Source organism: Aegilops tauschii, chromosome 6, assembly GCF_002575655.3.
Source record: "Aegilops tauschii subsp. strangulata cultivar AL8/78 chromosome 6, Aet v6.0, whole genome shotgun sequence".
Classification (NCBI taxonomy): domain Eukaryota; kingdom Viridiplantae; phylum Streptophyta; class Magnoliopsida; order Poales; family Poaceae; genus Aegilops; species Aegilops tauschii.
The window spans coordinates 474,880,466-474,898,823 of record NC_053040.3 but is presented as its reverse complement, the minus strand read 5'-3'; the positions used below and the strand labels follow the sequence as shown (position 1 = coordinate 474,898,823).

The following is an 18,358-nucleotide window of genomic DNA, read 5'->3' as shown; positions in this document are numbered from 1 at the left end:
GCGGGTTCTGTGACCTTGTGAACTTATGCATAGGGGTTGGCACACGTTTTCGTCTTGACTCTCCGGTAGAAACTTTGGGGCACTCTTTGAAGTTCTTTGTGTTGGTTTGAATAGATGAATCTGAGATTGTGTGATGCATATCGTATAATCAAACCCGCAGATACTTGTGGTGACATTGGAGTATCTATGTGACATTAGGGTTTTGGTTGATGTGTATCTTAAGGTGTTATTTTAGTATGAACTCTGGGGCTGTTCGTGACACTTACAGGAATAGCCCAATGATCGATCAGAAAGAATAACTTTGAGGTGGTTTCGTACCCTCCAATAATCTATTCGTTTGTTCTCCACTATTAGTGACTTTGGAGTGACTCTTTGTTGCACGTTGACGGATTGTTATATGATCTAATTATGTTATCATTGTTGACAGAACTTGCACTAGTGAAAGTATGAACCCCTAGGCCTTATTTTCAAGCATTGCAATACCGTTTTTGCTCACTTTCGTTACTAGTTACCTTGCTGTTTTATATTTTTAGATTACAAAAACCTATATCTACCATACATATTGCACTTGTATCACCATCTGTTCGCCGAACTAGTGCACCTATATAATTCACCATTGTATTGGGTGTGTTGGGGACACAAGAGACTCTTTGTTATTTGGTTGCAGGGTTGTTTGAGAGAGACCATCTTCATCCTACGCCCTACAAAACTCTGCACTTGGAAGCCCAACAACGTCTACAAGGATAAAGTTGCATAGTAGACATCAGGGACAGAAGAGAAAATCTTGGACGGTATGGTTGGAATTATGTGCCCTCCACGTGCATTCCCTGGCCCAGAGACATCAGCATTATTCACCATGTCTGTCACAATCTGCTTGCTTAATGGTACGTACCTCAAGTTTGTATTAGTAACCAGTTAATCCTTCGACGCCCCGCCGATTCGTAACGCCGCGTATGCAGTGCCCAAGGTTGCTAAAAGAATCTATCTAAGCTCGCCTAAAAAATCTTTGACAACTTGGGGGGCTAATACAAACTTAAGGTGTTATTTTAGTATGAACTCTGGGGCTGTTCGTGACACTTACAGGAATAGCCCAATGATCGATCAGAAAGAATAACTTTGAGGTGGTTTCGTACCCTCCAATAATCTATTCGTTTGTTCTCCACTATTAGTGACTTTGGAGTGACTCTTTGTTGCACGTTGACGGATTGTTATATGATCTAATTATGTTATCATTGTTGACAGAACTTGCACTAGTGAAAGTATGAACCCCTAGGCCTTATTTTCAAGCATTGCAATACCGTTTTTGCTCACTTTCGTTACTAGTTACCTTGCTGTTTTATATTTTTAGATTACAAAAACCTATATCTACCATACATATTGCACTTGTATCACCATCTGTTCGCCGAACTAGTGCACCTATATAATTCACCATTGTATTGGGTGTGTTGGGGACACAAGAGACTCTTTGTTATTTGGTTGCAGGGTTGTTTGAGAGAGACCATCTTCATCCTACGCCCTACAAAACTCTGCACTTGGAAGCCCAACAACGTCTACAAGGATAAAGTTGCATAGTAGACATCAGGGACAGAAGAGAAAATCTTGGACGGTATGGTTGGAATTATGTGCCCTCCACGTGCATTCCCTGGCCCAGAGACATCAGCATTATTCACCATGTCTGTCACAATCTGCTTGCTTAATGGTACGTACCTCAAGTTTGTATTAGTAACCAGTTAATCCTTCGACGCCCCGCCGATTCGTAACGCCGCGTATGCAGTGCCCAAGGTTGCTAAAAGAATCTATCTAAGCTCGCCTAAAAAATCTTTGACAACTTGGGGGGCTAATGCCCCCCCCCCCCCCCCCCCCCAAAAAAATTAAAGTCACTACTCTTACATTGATTAGTCCATCGTATTGATCATGGTCTGTCGAACGTGATGTCTGATAATCAGACTGTCAGGCATACGCACTGGAGGAGCTAGCTACTGCACGAGTGTCAAGCCAGCCATCCAAACGAGTGTAGTCTCGTGTAATACGAAAGGGACCAGATGTTTACTAGATATGAAAGGGACAGAGGAGAAAATCTTGAACGGTATGGTTGGAATTATGTACCCTCCACGCGCATTGCTCGAGTTCAGAAATACCAGCATTATGCATCACGTATGTCACTCTCTGCTTGCTTAATGGTACGTATCCAAGGTTTATATTAGTAACCAGTTAATTCTCCAGCGCCCTACCGACATGTAACGTCGCCTATGCAGTGGCAGAGTTTGCTAAAAGAATCTAATCTAAGCCCACCTAATAAAATCTTTCTCAACATGGGGGCCAATGCGGCTCTTTCACAACTTGAACCCAACATTTCTAACCTGGATTTGCCGCTGCATACTCTGGTGTTTGAGCAAAAAAGGAGAGGAAAAGAGAGGCACACGTAGAGCGATGTCCGCCACCTGCAGCAAACGTTGCTAGCTCCACTGTGGTAGCTGAGCCATGGAGAAGAAAGGATGGAAAGACTGCTGATAATCCACAAGTATAGGGGATCAATTGTAGCCTCTTTCGATAAGTAAGAGTGTCGAACCCAACGAGGAGCTAAAGGTAGAACAAATATTCCCTCAAGTTCTATCGACCACCGATACAACTCTACGCACGCTTGACGTTCGCTTTACCTAGAACAAGAATAAAACTAGAAGTACTGTGTAGGTGTTTTTGGATAGGTTTGCAAGAATATAAAGAGAGCGTAAATAAAAAGTAGGGGCTGTTTAGATAAATACACAACTAAATTAGTTTTAGTAAAGAGCTTTTTGTCACGAGAAAGTTATTTGTCCCTAGGCAATCGATAACTAGACCGGTAATCATTATTGCAATTTTATTTGAGGAAGAGGCATAAGCTAACATACTTTCTCTACTTGGATCATATGCACTTATGATTGGAACTCTAGCAAGCATCCGCAACTACTAAAGATCATTAAGGTAAAACCCAACCATAGCATTAAAGCATCAAGTCCCCTTTATCCCATACGCAAACAACCTACTTACTCGGGTCTGTGCTTCTGTCACTCACGCCACCCACCATAAGCAAATCATGAACATATTGCAAACCCTACAGCAGGAATCCCTCACGCTTGCGCGACACGGAGAGCACCATAGGACAGCACCAATAATAAACACATGCAACTCAAACCAATCTTGATCATCAAATAGCCCATAGGACAAAACGGATCTACTCAAACATCATAGGATAGCCATACATCATTGGGAAATAATATATAGCGTTGAGCACCATGTTTAAGTAGAGATTACAGCGGGTAAGAGAGAGGTTACACCGCTGCATAGAGGGGGGAAGAGTTGGTGATGATGGCGGTGAAGTTGTTGGTGAAGATTGTGGTGATGATGATGGCCACGGCGGCGTTCCGGCGCCACCGGAAGAGAAGGGGAGAGGGGGCCCCTTCGTCTTCTTCTTCCTTGACCTCCTCCCTAGATGGGAGAAGGGTTTCCCTCTGGTCCTTGGCCTCCATGGCGTGGGAATTTCCTTTAGTCCCGGTTAGTGTTACCAACCGGGACTAAAGGTGGAGCTCCAGACAGCAGCCACGTGGAGGGCCTTTAGTACCGACCCTTTAGTCCCGGTTCCAGAACCGGGACTAAAGGCCCTCTAGAACCGGGACAAATGACCCTTTTTCTACTAGTGAGTGTCGCCTCAACTGCAATTGCATGTCCACCCTCTCAACTGAAACTGACATTTTGTTATGTCGCGGGATGGCGAGAGAGGGATGGGGTAGATGCATGTCTAACACTAGACACACAACTGCAATTGCATGTCTACCTATTCGACCGCAACTGACCTTTTGTTTTTTCAGAGTGCGGCGGGAGAGGGGGAGGGTAGTTGCATGTCTAACACTAGGCACGCAATTGCAAGCGTCACCCCCAACTGCAATTACATGTGCCCCCACCCGACTGCAACTAACATTTGTTTTGTTGGAGGGCGACGGAGGGAGAGGGGGAGTTGCATATTTAACACTAGGCATGCAACTGAAGTTGTCGTCCTTGACTGCAGATGCATGTCCACCTTCCCGACCGCAACTGACCTTTTGTTATGTCAAAGGATGGCGGGAGAGGGAGGGGTAGTTCCATGTCTGACACTAGGCACACAATGTGTAGTGTCACCACTGACTGCAATTGCATGTCTAGTTATCAGACTGCAACTGACCTTTGTTTTGTCGAAGGGCAGCGGCGGGAGAGGGGCACAACTGCATGTCCTTTTTTACCAAGAGTGTGGAGGGACCATTTTCATTGTTGTTTTTATTATATTACAGAAAAAATATAGTCTCTTTTTTTTTCATTTCCTTTTTTGTTTTGTTACTTAAATCAGTTATAAAGTCTAGCTTTTTTTGTGTGTTTGTCTAAACTGTCGAAGAAACTAATGAAGTAGCCAAAGTTTTCTGTCTATTTTTGTTGTCCAGTCCCCTTGTTTACATCTAAGAATTAGAATATTTTTGTCAGACTTTTCTTTATCTGCTGGACAGTATATTTTCAAACTCTATAGGAATTCATTTTTTGTATATTATAAACTCTGTAGAAACAGGTTGACTGAGGTTTTAATTGATTGGTAAGTCAATTTTTGTCTTGCAAATTTGTTCAGGCATCATAAATAGTAGCTGCTGGTCATTTGTTCCAATTATATATTTTTGTTCAGATTTTGATTTTTGAAATGTGCATCTGTCCAGTATCAGAGTAGTGTTGCTAGCAAATTGTGTGCCAGGGCATGATATGTTGAATTACTATCAGTTATAATCAGTAGTAGTAATTGTCTTTTGTCAAAAACCATAGCAGCTGTTTTATTTTTCGTTTTTTTTTGTTTATAAACACTTGTGTATAGCTGCTGGGAATTAGCATAATCAGACAAATTTTACAAAGCTACCGAAATTTTCCAGCGAACCAGCACACATATGCATAGTTGATGCTTTTTCTTATTTATTTTTCCCCAAGCGTACCAAACAAGCACACACACACACAACGAGCTGACAGCTGAGTGCTTCTTGGTACGGAGACCAAGTACTTAAACACATATCGCCTGGGCCTGTTCCTTTTCTGTTGAGTACCTTTTTTGCTGTGTCAAAGAAAACAAATGAACAAGCTAGTCCAAATACACAAACACAGTAAGAAGCCCGGCCCAAAATAGCAAGGAAACAAATAGAAAATCAAAATAAAGGCCCAAAACCTAAGCCAGATACAGTCCAGCAGATAGCAACCTAGGAAACAGGCCTAATCTTCATTAGATGACGTCAGCTGACTGAGACTTCACGAAGTCTCAATCGACTGAGTCTTAGACAGACCCATACTATAAATTCGGCAGGTCGGTTTTTGTTTGTGTGTTGGCAAGCTGAGTGCAGTAGCATCAAGGTGATAGTAGGAGGCCCAGTCTTAACTCTCTACTAGATGGCTTTTCTTTCCTCTCTCTCTCCCAAGGCGACTTGGGAAAGCCTTTCTCTCATCAATCTCCGCCAAGGAGCCCGTTGATTCGTCTCCCCTCTGCTTGCCGCTCCGGGGCCGGTGGCAGGGAGGAGTATACCTGGCCAAATGGGCCGGCCCGGCACGGCACGGCCCGGCCAGGCACGCTTAGTACACGGGCCGTGCCGGGCCGGCACGCGTGCTGACCACCGTGGCCCAGTCACGTCCCCTCGGCTATATGGGCCAGCACGCTGGCCCGGTTGGCACGCCGGCACGACTGGACCATCGAGGCACGCCCGCCGGTGAACCATTTGTTGTTTGCTGATGACAGCCTGCTGTTTTTTAAAGCATCAATGGAGGGGGCGGAGGAAGTTTCCCACTTACTGGATGTTTAGCAAATGCTTCAGGACAAAGGATCAACAATGATAAATCCTCAATCTTCTTTAGTAAAGGCTGTCCAGAAAGTTTGAGAGCATCTGTTAAAACTATCCTTAATGTACCAAATGAGCAATTAAATGAGAAGTACTTGGGTATGCCGTCAGATGTAGGAACTTCAAAAAATGGTGCTTTCAAGTACCTAAGGGACCGTCTATGGGCAAAAATACAAGGGTGGATGGAGAAAGTTTTATCTGCAGCAGGTAAAGAGGTTCTGATTAAATCCATTGCCCAAGCAATTCCGGTCTACTCGATGGCATGCTTTAAACTCCCGAGGGGATTGTGTGAGAGCTTAACTTCAATGATCAAGGCTTTCTGGTGGGGCAGCAAGGGAGGTAAGAGGAAACCCTATTGGGTGTCTTGGGATACGATGAGCATGCTGAAGTACATGGGAGGTTTGGGTTTCCGGGATTTTGAGATCTTCAACTTGGCTCTCTTGGCGCGGCAGGCGTGGAGAATTCTGGGGCAACCCGAATCTCTAAGTGCGAGGATATTGAAGGGAGTTTACTATCCGAACTCAGATTTTCTCAATGCTGAACTGGGAAAACACCCCTCACAAATCTGGAGATCGGTAATAGAGGGCCGTGATGTGCTGCAACAAGGTCTTATCAGGAGAATTGGCAATGGTTTCTCCACCGGTATTTGGGACATGAACTGGATCCCAAGGCCTGAAAATATGCGACCCATTGTATCTCTTATTCAGAACCCACCACTGATGGTGGCCGAGCTACTTGATCATTTAAATGCATGCTGGGATGAGCAAAGAATTAAACAGATTTTTCTGCCGAATGATGCTGCAGCTATATTTCAGATTCCGGTGTGCACACGTAATATGGATGATTTTTGGTCATGGGGATTTGAGAAGAATGGTTTGTTCACTGTACAGTCTGCGTACAAAATGATTGTAGCTACAAAAAAGCGGAGAGAGGATTGGTTGGACGAGCGACCGGGCCCATCAAATACAGCTCAGAATGAGAAATCATGGGAGATGCTTTGGCACGTTGTTGTACCAGCGAAAATCAGGAGCTTTTTATGGAGGCTAGCACATAATTCAATTCCCACAGAAGATGTCAGGAACAAAAGAAATATGTCAACACATGATAGATGCTATGTGTGTGGTATGACAGACTCGTGGAAGCATAGCTTGATCGAATGCAGCATGGCACGATGCGTGTGGGCTCTGGTGGATCCGGAGCTGCTAGAGCATATGATTGAAACAAGGGAACCAACGGCACGCGCTTGGCTTTTCTCGATGATGGAGGTGCTAAGCCATGACGAGATGACACGGATGGGTGTTACGCTTTGGGCAGTCTGGTACGCGCGAAGAAACTTCATACATGAGGGACTAAACCAGAGTCCACTGTCGACACACCTTTTTCTGACTAGATTCATAGCTGAACTTGATCAGTTACAGGAGCCATCAGCCTCACATGCGATTATGAACACCGATGCAACTAGCTCTGCGTGGGTTCTGCCGGCGGAGGGATGTGCAAAAATAAATGCCGATGGGGGTATTTTCCTAGACCACAATGTGGGCGCTGCTGCTGCTATATGTCGTGATCGGGAAGGTAATTTTTTGGGATCTTCTATTCTGGTTGTACGAGGAGCAACTGATCCTGCTACAATAGAAGCTTTGGCATGTCGGGAAACTCAAGCGTTGGCGAGGGATTTGAGTTTGCAGCATATTCAGGTTGCTTCAGATGCAAGCAAGTCATATCACATATCAAGCAAGGTGTTGGAGGCAACTATGGGAGTATTATCTGAAACTGCGAGAGTTTTCACGACTTGTAATTTTATGTTTGAGCCTAGATCTTCAAACTTTGAAGCTCATAGGTTAGCTAGGTATGGTATTACTCTCCCTCTGGGGAGACACATATGGTTGGAGCATCCTCATGATGCTGATATTATCTCTGTAAACATTTTAACCATGCAATAAAGACCTGGCTATCCTTTCTCAAAAAAATGCTAAAAAAAGGCACTGCCCCTGCCCGCTGGCCAGGTTTGACCCCTTGACCGTGCGCAGGCGCGCAGCGCCGCTGGCGCACTGCCGCATTGCGCCCAGCACATCCATGCAGCCATGCAGGGCTGCATGCATGCACTGATGCACGTTTTGTTTGCTGTCCCTGGTACGTAGCACTAGCATGGTAGCAGTAGGTTTAGCTACGTTTATTATTTCAACGGCTCCATCGCTGCCTCGCTGGACGCTCCCCTTGATCCTTTTATTTTATTTTTTAAATGCTCGCTCGCTGTCGCTGGACTCGCTGATCGATCGATTGCTAGCCGTGCCGTGCCGGGCTGGCACGCGTGCCGGGCAAGGCAGCCCAGGCATGGCCCAAGCCGGGCCACGTGCCAGGCACGGCCCACTATGCCTCGTGACGGGCCAGGCACGCGGGCTAACGTGTCGGCCCGAAAAACCGGCCCGTTTGGCCAGGTATAGGGAGGAGAATTCTAGTGTCTCGGCTTTCGCTAGTAGATAGGTAGGGTTTTAGTCCTCGTCGGAGCGGTGTTTGGACGGATGGTGGCGCTCTTTTTTCGAGTCAGTTTTCGGCACCGGTCCTCCTCAAGTTCGTCTGTCGGGACGGATTAGACGGAGTTCCGCCGTAGATTCCTCAAGTTGATACTACATTCTTATATTATGGCCTGTTGCGAAATCATTCCAGGAGAATAAGCAGCGCGTATGTGTGTACTTACGGATTGGTGCAACACTAGACTCATTGACAAGCAAACAATTAAAATAATCCTGCCATGCGCAGCTAGATCCAGACATTCTTATGATCTACTCCCTCCGTCCCAAAATAAGTGTCTTGAGCTTAGGACAAATTTGTACTAGAGCTAGTACAAAGTTGAGACACTTATTTTGAGATGGAGGGAGTAATTTGGTATGTTACTTGTACCCAGGTACCCATCGTTGGTCTTGAGGGGAAGTACGTTGGTGTATGCTTTGTAGTGAACGGCTATCCTCCAGTTGAGGAATTTACCATTCCAATTTCCCTCAACGAAAAAAGGCAACCCATTCCAATTTTGTCCGACAACGGGCAGTTTTGGTTTTGGTAGTAGTAGTCAGAATTTTTCTTATCTTGTATTCATATAGACGTTATTTTACCTGGCCAGAAATCTCAGTCTTTTGTTGCTGGAAATTTCAAATGCAATTTTAATTCAACTTTTTTTTTGAACCATAGAACAATTGTTCTATGGTGATTTTCATTAATTATAAGTTAAATATTTACAGCAAATTACAGGTTGAAGTGAACTTCTTCTTTTTTGTGGACGGGAAAAACACCAAAAAAAAGGAGTTTTGGATTGTTCTTAGTACTCCCTCATTTCTGGTTTACTGGGCTCATCTTGCAAATCACATCAATCAAGAAAGATATATTTAAATGCCAGATAGCACATCAGTGCTACATGCATGACCCTCTCACTTGTTCATTCATTGGTTGAGTGCAGTAACTTCAACACAGACGGGGTCACGAGGCTCGATATTGGCCGATGGGTTATGATGTGATGAGATTGCAATTGGGCTTGCTTCCCTTTTCACTGCAATTCTCTCAAGGGGATATTTTCTAGATAGACTAGGGGGGGTGCTCGAAGCTCCACCATTGATTTACTAGCTCTTTCCTATGGAGGATTGGAGACCGGGTAAGAATCAGAAATCATGGCGATGCATTTCAAGAGGCCGACAAAAAGTTTGTTGCTAATTTTGGCATAATGTGAGATAAAGATGCTTTTCCTCCCTCCTTAGTTTGTGTCAGAGAGAATCAAAAACTCCAGCTGTACGAGTACCAAACAAGCCAAAACTACACCGTGTGCGGGTCTGGATGCTCGAAGCTCCGCCGCCTGATTTAGTAGCACTTCCCTATGGAGTAGTGGAGATTGGGTGACAATCAAAAATCATGGTGTACGCATGCTCAGGGCTGCATGAGATAGGTTTGTTGCTAATTTTGGCACAACATAGCATAAAGATACTTTTCGTCCCTCCTTAGCCGTGCGTCCAAGAAAATCAAAAAGCCCAATCACCTTTTCTGATTAATTAGGTAGAAAAAACGATGCTCTCTGGTTCTGATTAGCCCATGCTCTCCGGTTCCAATTACTTATCTTAGATTTGTCTATATACGGCCATCAGCCGTGCACCGAAAGCATCTCAAGATCCGCATGGAGCATCACACGGCCGGCTTGGACTGAAACTGAAGTGGCAAAAGGGCGGCCACATACGATCGAGACGTGATAAGTGAAGCACTCTTGGTCCCATCTCCAAAAACAAAGCTGAAGGCACAATCAACCACAATACTTTTGTTGTTATATTTTTGTTGTTGTTGCTCTAGCTTTGTGCTTTTGCACAACAACTGGTCCTTATCATCTTATGTGTCTTGTCACGTTTGTGATCCATGGCGTACAGCAGCAACATTCCACGAACAAACAACCTACCTTTGGTTTCATCAGGCGAATGGTACAAACTACAAAGCCTTTTTCTTGCGTGAACACAACCGTGGCATTCACCCGCGACATATTCTGGTACCGCAAAGCACCTGGCGTCCTGATCCAACGGTGAGGCTGACCACGTGTAGCTCCTTGCTAGCCACCGACCGACTCCATAAATCGAGCCCCTGGGCGATCCATCATTCATCTCAAGCTCCTTCCCCGGCCGGACACCACTGTCGACTGTGGTGACTTCTCTCTCGGTCGATCCTGCTTGCCAACAACCATGGCAGCCGCCGGCCACCTCATGCTCCTGTCCTGCGTGCTCCTCCACGCCCTCCTCGCCGGTCCCGCGGAGGGCCTGGTCCGCGTGCCGCTGACAAAGCGGCCGGTGGACGAGGACGGCCCCGTCGTCGCCGGAGAGGACGCCCAGCGCCTCCTCGCGTGGCGGCACGGCCTCGTCTACAACGCCGACGTGCCCACAACAGGTGAAAAGGGCCACGCCGTGGCGCTGAAGAACCACCTCAACGCGCAGTACTACGGCGAGGTCGGCGTCGGGACGCCGCCGCAGAACTTCACGGTCATCTTCGACACGGGCAGCGCCGACTTCTGGGTGCCCTCCTCCAAGTGCTTCCTCTCGGTGCGTAGTGTTGGCTTGCTGCGATTTAGCAAGGGTGGGTCTTACACATTTTTGGTTACTTATGGTACTAATCTGCTGCAGATTGGATGCTATCTGCACGCGAGCTACAAGGCCAGCAAGTCCGCCACGTACAAGAAGAACGGTTTGTGTCTTGCGCCTTCCTCTTTTATACGGTGAAATAATTACATCGTCTCTTCCTAAATGTAAGACGTTTTTGCAGTTCAAGTACTATATATATTTAATGTATAAATCAAGCATATCCATGCAATCATTAAGAGATAAGGATAACATGATGCTATCCTAACACGTTGTCCATGCATGTATTTCCTTCAGTTGGGCATTAGGTAGACATCTTTTATAGTATTATTAAAGCTGGAACCAGATCCAAAAAAAAAGCTGGAGCCACCAGACCCTAACTCTATTTTCATGAATCTAATTTTCATTTCCCCTCTTGCCAGGAAAAAGGGTTGCACTTCGTTACGGAACCGGAGCAATTTCTGGCTATCTTAGCCAGGACAATGTGCAAGTTGGTGGTGTTGTTGTAAAAAATCAGGTTTATGCCGAGAAGTGCACACTTCTTTATGTTCTCTAACCATCTATCATGTGCATCACATTTCAGAGTATACTCATTTTATTATGGTACTCTGCTAGGATTTCATCGAAGCTACCAGGGAACCAAGTATTACTTTCATGTTTAGGAAGTTCGATGGCATTCTCGGTCTTGGATTTAAAGAAATCGCTAGGGGCGGTGTTGAACCTGTCTGGTGAGCAAAGCTATTTGTATGAATATCCCAGTTATAGCTTTGTTTGGTAATATATGGTATCAACATTGGATATTAATCAATATTTCATTACTTATATGCTTGCCGTATGCATTGTGTGTTATTAAGATCTAGATATTGCACTGAGGGTTCTCCTAATTTGTTTGATGCCATATTGCAAAAATGTAAAATATCATGGAATTGGCACCCTCAAATGTGAAGCATATAACCATATCCATTATCACTGACATCACAAGAATATTTATAGGTACAACATGGTTAACCAACATCTGGTTGGTAGCCCTGTTTTCTCGTTCTGGTTCAACCGGCATGCTAGCGAAGGGCAGGGGGGAGAAATTGTGTTTGGAGGAATTGATCCTAAGCATCACAAGGAAGAACATAAATACGTTCCTGTTACTAAGAAGGGATATTGGCAGGTGGGTCTCTTTCAATTAGTTGAGTAGTTTTAACATTCAAGAAGTGGAAACTAATTGTTGCGGAGAAGTTTTGACTCACTTGTTGCTTTTTGTTTTGCGTGTCACTTGTTGCAGTTTGATATGGGTGATGTCTTGATTGGAGGAAAGTCCACAGGTACCAACTTGCCGAAAAAATACAATGCCTACTATTGTGATTACTATACTTTTATACAAATAAAAAGTGTTTACAACCATTTTACTTATACTCTCTATGTATTAGGATTATGTACATCTCGCTGTGCAGCTATAGCAGATTCGGGAACTTCGTTGCTTGTTGGTCCCACTGTATGTCTTGGAGCTCTGTTTATCTTTATATACATAAGCAAGGAAAAAGGCTCTACATCATCTGGTCATTGATTGCTATATAAAATTGAATAATCAACATTTCTAGTAAACCAATTTTGACGATCCTTGCCCCAAAATTTTGGCATAAGTTTTACTTTTTGCCATAGAAAATGTGTATTGCTACAAGTAAAGATGCATCCTATGATAGATTTAATTTATAGCTTTTTTATTGAACTTTTGATGAATACACTTGAAGGGTAAGCACTAAAACAAACTGAAGCATAATGCATATAAACTCCCGAATAAATTTGGAAAATAATAACTTCTACAGAGTAAATATGCACCAATAGGTACATTACATAATGTGAATGTTAGTGAAACAGAGCATGATAGACCACTTGAATCATAACACATGCAATATAATTATCAATGCCTCATAGTTTCTACTAGGGAGGGTGCATATTCTATTTTTAGTTTAATATTTGTGTGTCTTATACAACCAAATCAACAATGAAATATGCAGGCAATAATTACTCAGATAAATGAAAAGATTGGTGCACCTGGGATTTTCAGCCAAGAGTGCAAGGAAGTTGCTTCTCAGTACGGGCAACGGATCTTAGATCTATTGCTAAATGAGGTTTGCATATTTCCAAAGGCTTCTTTCTTATTTGATTAGTCATATATTGGGATTATAAAATTATTTTGTGTGGGTCTATGATGCAGATCGACCCAACAAAAATATGTCCTTCTGTTGGTCTATGCACTCACAGTGGAACTCAAGGTGTAAGGTAAGAGTTGTGAACTCGTGAACAACAACAAAGCCTTTATCCTCTCCTACTGTTTACAGGTTCAAAAAGAAACAAGTTGGGGAAGGCTAGAGGTGAAACCCATAAGATCTCGCAACCAACTCAAGGTTCTGACACATGGATAGCAAGCTTCCACTCACCCTTGTCCATGGCTAATTCTCTGGTGATACTCCAGTCCTTCAGATCCCTCTTTACGGACTCCTCCCATGTCAAGTCTGGTCTACCCCGACCTCTCTTAACATTATCGGCACGCTTTAGCCGTCCGCTATGCACCGAAGCGTCTGGAGGCCTGCGTTGAATATGTCCAAACCATCTCAGACGATGTTGGACAAGCTTCTCTTCAATCGGCGCTACCCCAACTCTATCATGTATATCATCATTCCAGACTCGGTCCTTCCTTTTGTGGCCACATATCCATCTCAACATGCGCATCTCTGGCACACCTAACTGTTGAACATATTGCCTTTTAGTTGGCCAACACTCAGCGCCATACAACATTGTGGGTCGAACCGCCGTTCTATAGAACTTCCCTTTTAGCTTTTATGGCACTCTCTTGTCACAGAGAATGCCAGAAGCTTTGTGCCACTTCATCCATCCGGCTTTGATTCGGTGATTGACATCTTCATCGATATCCCCATCCTTCTGCAACATAGACCCCAAATATCTAAAGATGTCCTTCTGAGGCACCACCTGCCCATCAAGGCAAACCTCCTCCTCCTTGTTCCTATTAGTACTGAAACCACACATCATGTACTCGGAGACCTTTGGATTTCAAGGTTTGTCTCCATAGCTCTAACTTCCTATTAACCCCCGTCCGACTATCATCGACTAGCGCCACATCATCCGCAAAGAGCATACACCATGGGATATCTCCTTGTATATCCCTTGTGGCCTCATCCATCACTAGAGCGAAAAGATAAGGGCTCAAAGCTGACCCCTAGTGCAGTCCTATTTTAATCGGAAAGTCATCAGTGTCGCCATCACTTGTTTGAACACTTATCACAACATTATCGTACATGTCCTTGATGAGGGTAATGTACTTTGCTGGGACTTTGTGTTTCTCCAAGGCCCACCACATGACATTCTGCGGTATCTTATCGTAGGCCTTCTCCAAGTCAATGAACACCATATGCAGGTCCTTCTTTTGCTCCCTGTATCTCTCCATGAGTTATCGTACCAAGAAAATGGGTTCCATGGTTGATCTCCTAGGCATGAAATCAAACTGATTTTTGGTCATGTTTGTCATACTTCTTAAGCGGTGCTCAATGACTCTCTCCCATAGCTTCATTGTATGGCTCATCAGCTTAATTCTACGGTAATTAGTACAACTTTGAGGCATATGTAACCAAGAGGCGGGGTATACATCACATGACATATATACTGGCATATGTAGTCGGGAGAAGGGGTCTAAGAGCACCGTGCACAACAAGGCAAATCTTAAAATCAACCTAAAAATGATGTAATTGATACATCAAGGAGATGTAACGGAAAATTATTTTATAATATTAAAAGTGTACTTGTGGAAGTAAGAGAGCAATTCATGAGTAATTATAGAGTGCAAGATTTCAAGTTATTTTCTCATCCATTCGACCAATCTTCTTAGATGGTTCGTATTGATTCATTAAAAACAAGTTGCGCCTTCTATATTGGTATAGAGATTCAATGTTTACACGTAAAATTATTTTTAAATTAGTGGCCACTTCATTGTGAATGATACCATTGGTAGTACAAGGCTATGCAATTTCCAAAAAAAGGCAAATTTAATATCAGACACTTAAATTTTCTTCAAATATATCTTCTATAACCAAGGACGTGTGATTTTACATTAAGACCAGAAACAACAATGTCAAACAATTCGATGACTACAAGGACTTATTGTGTTAAAATATATATTTTTGAATGAGTTTTGAAATTATACCCAACTCCTTCGCCACAATTTCCAAATTTTGCAACCTACCAAATTCCATCCAAAATTCCACCAAAAATATTTTGTTATCTAGCACAGAATAAATAGAATATCTTGTTGGTAGAAATGTTGGCGTGCATGAAGTCAGTTTTATGCCATTTTTACCTTTCACATTGGTTTACTTATGTCTTGATGGTTGACATTGTTTCCTCCTGCAAAGTAATGGCAGCTTTGGTATTCGGACTGTGGTAGATGATGAAACCGGGAGATCAAATGATGCCATGTGCCATGTTTGTGAGATGGCTGTTATGTGGGCAAAGAACCAACTTGCACAGGATCAAACACAGGATCTTATATTGAAGTACATTAATACGGTATGTTTCCTATCTCTTATACCAATGAGATTCACACCATAACACATTTGAGTTGTACAAACTTTGCTAAATTAGCTTACCTTGTAGCTATGTGGCTATATCCCTAGCCCTATGGGAGAATCATCAGTGGACTGCAAAAGACTTGCATCCATGCCTGACGTCGCCTTCTCCATCGGCGGCAAAAAGTTTGCACTCACACCAGAGCAAGTATTGATTTTCTCTATGATTACTACCTTTGTATTTTTTTTGTTTGAATTTGATTCAGAATAGCTACCAAGTCCACCACTTTATTGAGTGTCATTATATTAAAGATTTCAGATGTTCTTTTTTCCCACTACCTTTTTGAAACTTTACTCCTAGGTCCATAATGTTGGTTTTGTCCTTAATTTTCTTAGGCCACCTATGTACTCTAGAAATTTCATTAGATATTTGTAGTATTGTATGCTTCGTGCCCCCCCCCCTTTCTATAAATGTATATTTGGTCAAAGGAATGGTACCACACAAGGTTTAGTACCGTACACATAGTTAAAACTTTGGTTATTTAGTGCAACCGGAGGCGGTACAACTAGAAGGAAACAAACTATAGAGATCATAGTGGAATTAAATGATGACAAAGTATGCATATTAGATTCCTTGCTTCTGGGAATAATTATAAGTGCTTGAAGAAAATAGATCTCATGCATTCAGATTTATATATTTCTTGCTCTCTCCTTCTATTATAGTAAACTAATATGGCTCCACACTATTTACATTGTTTAGTACATCCTGAAGATTGGCGAGGGAGATGCTACTAAGTGCATCAGTGGATTCGTAGCTATGGACATTCCTCCTCCCCGTGGTCCTATCTGGTAAAATTATGCATGTCTTATGTTCTCATATATTTTTCCTATATATATGAGATCGATGTTAATCCTTTTCAAGTGTAGAACTTAAGTTTCATCATACAATTGTGTTAGTTTTGTTGGATAATGGAACCTTTCATTACTACATCATTTATTAGAAAGTCGCCAAACAATGATCTTACCCGAAAGTGGGAAAGAAGCCAACAATACTAGCCAACATAAGAAGAGTGTAATATGACATCCAAGATTACTCTCAATCTAGGAAGCCTAACATTGACACTCCATCCAAATCGAGACATAAACTTGTTGGTAATACACTCGAGGTTCTTAGTGACAAGCTCCATCAGCCCAGCGTTGCACCTTCTGTAGCAACACCCATGACCACAACTAACTGCTATGCGTTTACCAAGAATTATTCCGATAAAATGACATTCTCATCCACCTCAACATGATGTAGCTCATCTAGGGAAACCTGATTATCAACATGATGTCGTGGGACTCGTGGAACTTGCGCCTCTCAACTCTGACAAACATTCAAACTTTTAGGAATTTATGAGACTTATTTGATTATATCTAGTCTTTTGTTTTGTTACAAACATTCCAAATACTGGGACTCGTGGAACTTGCGCCTCTCAACTCTGACAACCAGAACTTTTTATGGCAGGATCTTGGGTGATATATTCATGGGAGCCTATCACACTGTCTTTGACTATGGTAAAATGAAGGTTGGCTTCGCGAAGGCGGCATAGATGACCGGATGAGCTGCAGAGGATCCGGCTTTTCAGGCCAATTTCATGCTCATAGATGCTTCATAATGCATGTGTGGTCTGAGATTAATAAGTATGTATATTTTGATTTGGCCAAGATATAGTAATGATTCCATATAGACATGGTTACTATTAATTGTCCCAACAAGGTGTGCATGCCTCCGGTATTACTACTCTTACTAAGGTGGATTGTAAACTGAAAACTAAGGCAACATGAACTTGCATCACAAATAAAACTCAAATGCGAGACCACCCCTATGCACTTGGGTCGGCGCCCCTGGTTGTCCGACGCTACCCTACTGCTCAGGTTGCCGCCCCATCTTGCCTACGCCGCCAGGCACCCTGGAGCCAGTCATTGTTGCCCTACATCTCGATCTTCCGCTACCGAGAGGGTGGATGCAGAGAGAGAGAGGGAGGGAAGGACCTACCTAGGTTGTCGCGTGTCATTGGCTTAGTTCCGGTCACGGCCGGCCGCGTCTTGATCTCCCACTACTGTTGCCACATGTCGGTGAGAGGAAAATGAGATGGGTAGGTAACAAGCCAGAAGAACACACTGTGTGAGGCTATCATGCAGAACCGAGAGTGGCTACTCTCATCCGACACTCTTTGGCGTACGGGCACAACCACTATTTTGGGGAATATTCTATGAATATTGGCTTTCCCTATCTCTTTCCATTCCTAACCTAACACGTGGTAACCACCCAAAAACTGGGACTTCAAGATAAATCTGATGTCAGATTTTTAGGGCTAAAAATTTGATGCCCTTAGGTAGGTCGGATCCCGATCAAACGCATGGCAATTAATCATTGCATCATGGCAAGTTTTATGTTGATTTTTAATGCTACATGACAGTTTTCACTGTAGAACATGACAAATCATGTACACAAAGCATGGTAATTAATCTGTTTTCGTATGGCAAATCTGATCGTCCGATTTTTAGTGGCTATACCTGCCCCAAGGACAACCCATGAACCAAATGCACCCTAGTTCACGAGCCCTTTCCCTGTAGGTGAGCGTACATGAATGGGCCACACCGGGATACGCTCGCCGTTTATTTTCTGCGGGGAAGAAAAAAGCGTTCAACAAAAAATGTGTTGGAATGGAGATGAAAGGTATCGATCCCATTGCCTCTATACATGCATTGAAAAGCGCACTTTGTTAGCTTCTGGTTGGAAGTTATAATAGCTGCTAAAAATCATCTCACAGCGCGGTTTGTG

At 43.4% G+C, this 18,358-nt stretch overlaps 1 protein-coding gene across 2 annotated transcripts; it reads left to right on the top strand.

Moving 5' to 3' along the window:
• Positions 1–10,494: 10,494 nt before the first annotated feature.
• Positions 10,495–17,277, top strand: LOC109742347 (aspartic proteinase oryzasin-1-like). Of its 2 annotated transcripts, none has more exons than XM_020301437.4 (13): positions 10,495–10,924; positions 11,006–11,066; positions 11,383–11,477; positions 11,576–11,688; positions 11,954–12,122; positions 12,237–12,276; positions 12,382–12,446; positions 12,970–13,083; positions 13,170–13,234; positions 15,388–15,532; positions 15,620–15,739; positions 16,292–16,380; positions 17,039–17,277. In XM_020301437.4, exons 1-13 carry the CDS (start codon positions 10,571–10,573, stop codon positions 17,121–17,123), a joined length of 1,515 nt encoding a protein of 504 aa, XP_020157026.1. In that variant the 5' UTR covers positions 10,495–10,570; the 3' UTR covers positions 17,124–17,277. The 2 variants fall into 2 exon arrangements, with proteins under 2 accessions (XP_020157026.1, XP_020157025.1); XM_020301436.4 differs by having other exon boundaries at positions 15,379–15,532.
• The last annotated feature ends 1,081 nt before the right edge of the window (positions 17,278–18,358 follow it).

Bases quoted from the DNA above. Each gene is read 5' to 3' on its own strand.
- LOC109742347 (XM_020301436.4), top strand. From the start codon at position 10,571: ATGGCAGCCGCCGGCCACCTCATGCTCCTGTCCTGCGTGCTCCTCCAC. The intron at 11,478-11,575 runs GTTTATGCCGAG...GTACTCTGCTAG, and splicing joins GTGTTGTTGTAAAAAATCAG to GATTTCATCGAAGCTACCAG. The intron at 12,447-12,969 runs GTATGTCTTGGA...TGAAATATGCAG, and splicing joins CGTTGCTTGTTGGTCCCACT to GCAATAATTACTCAGATAAA.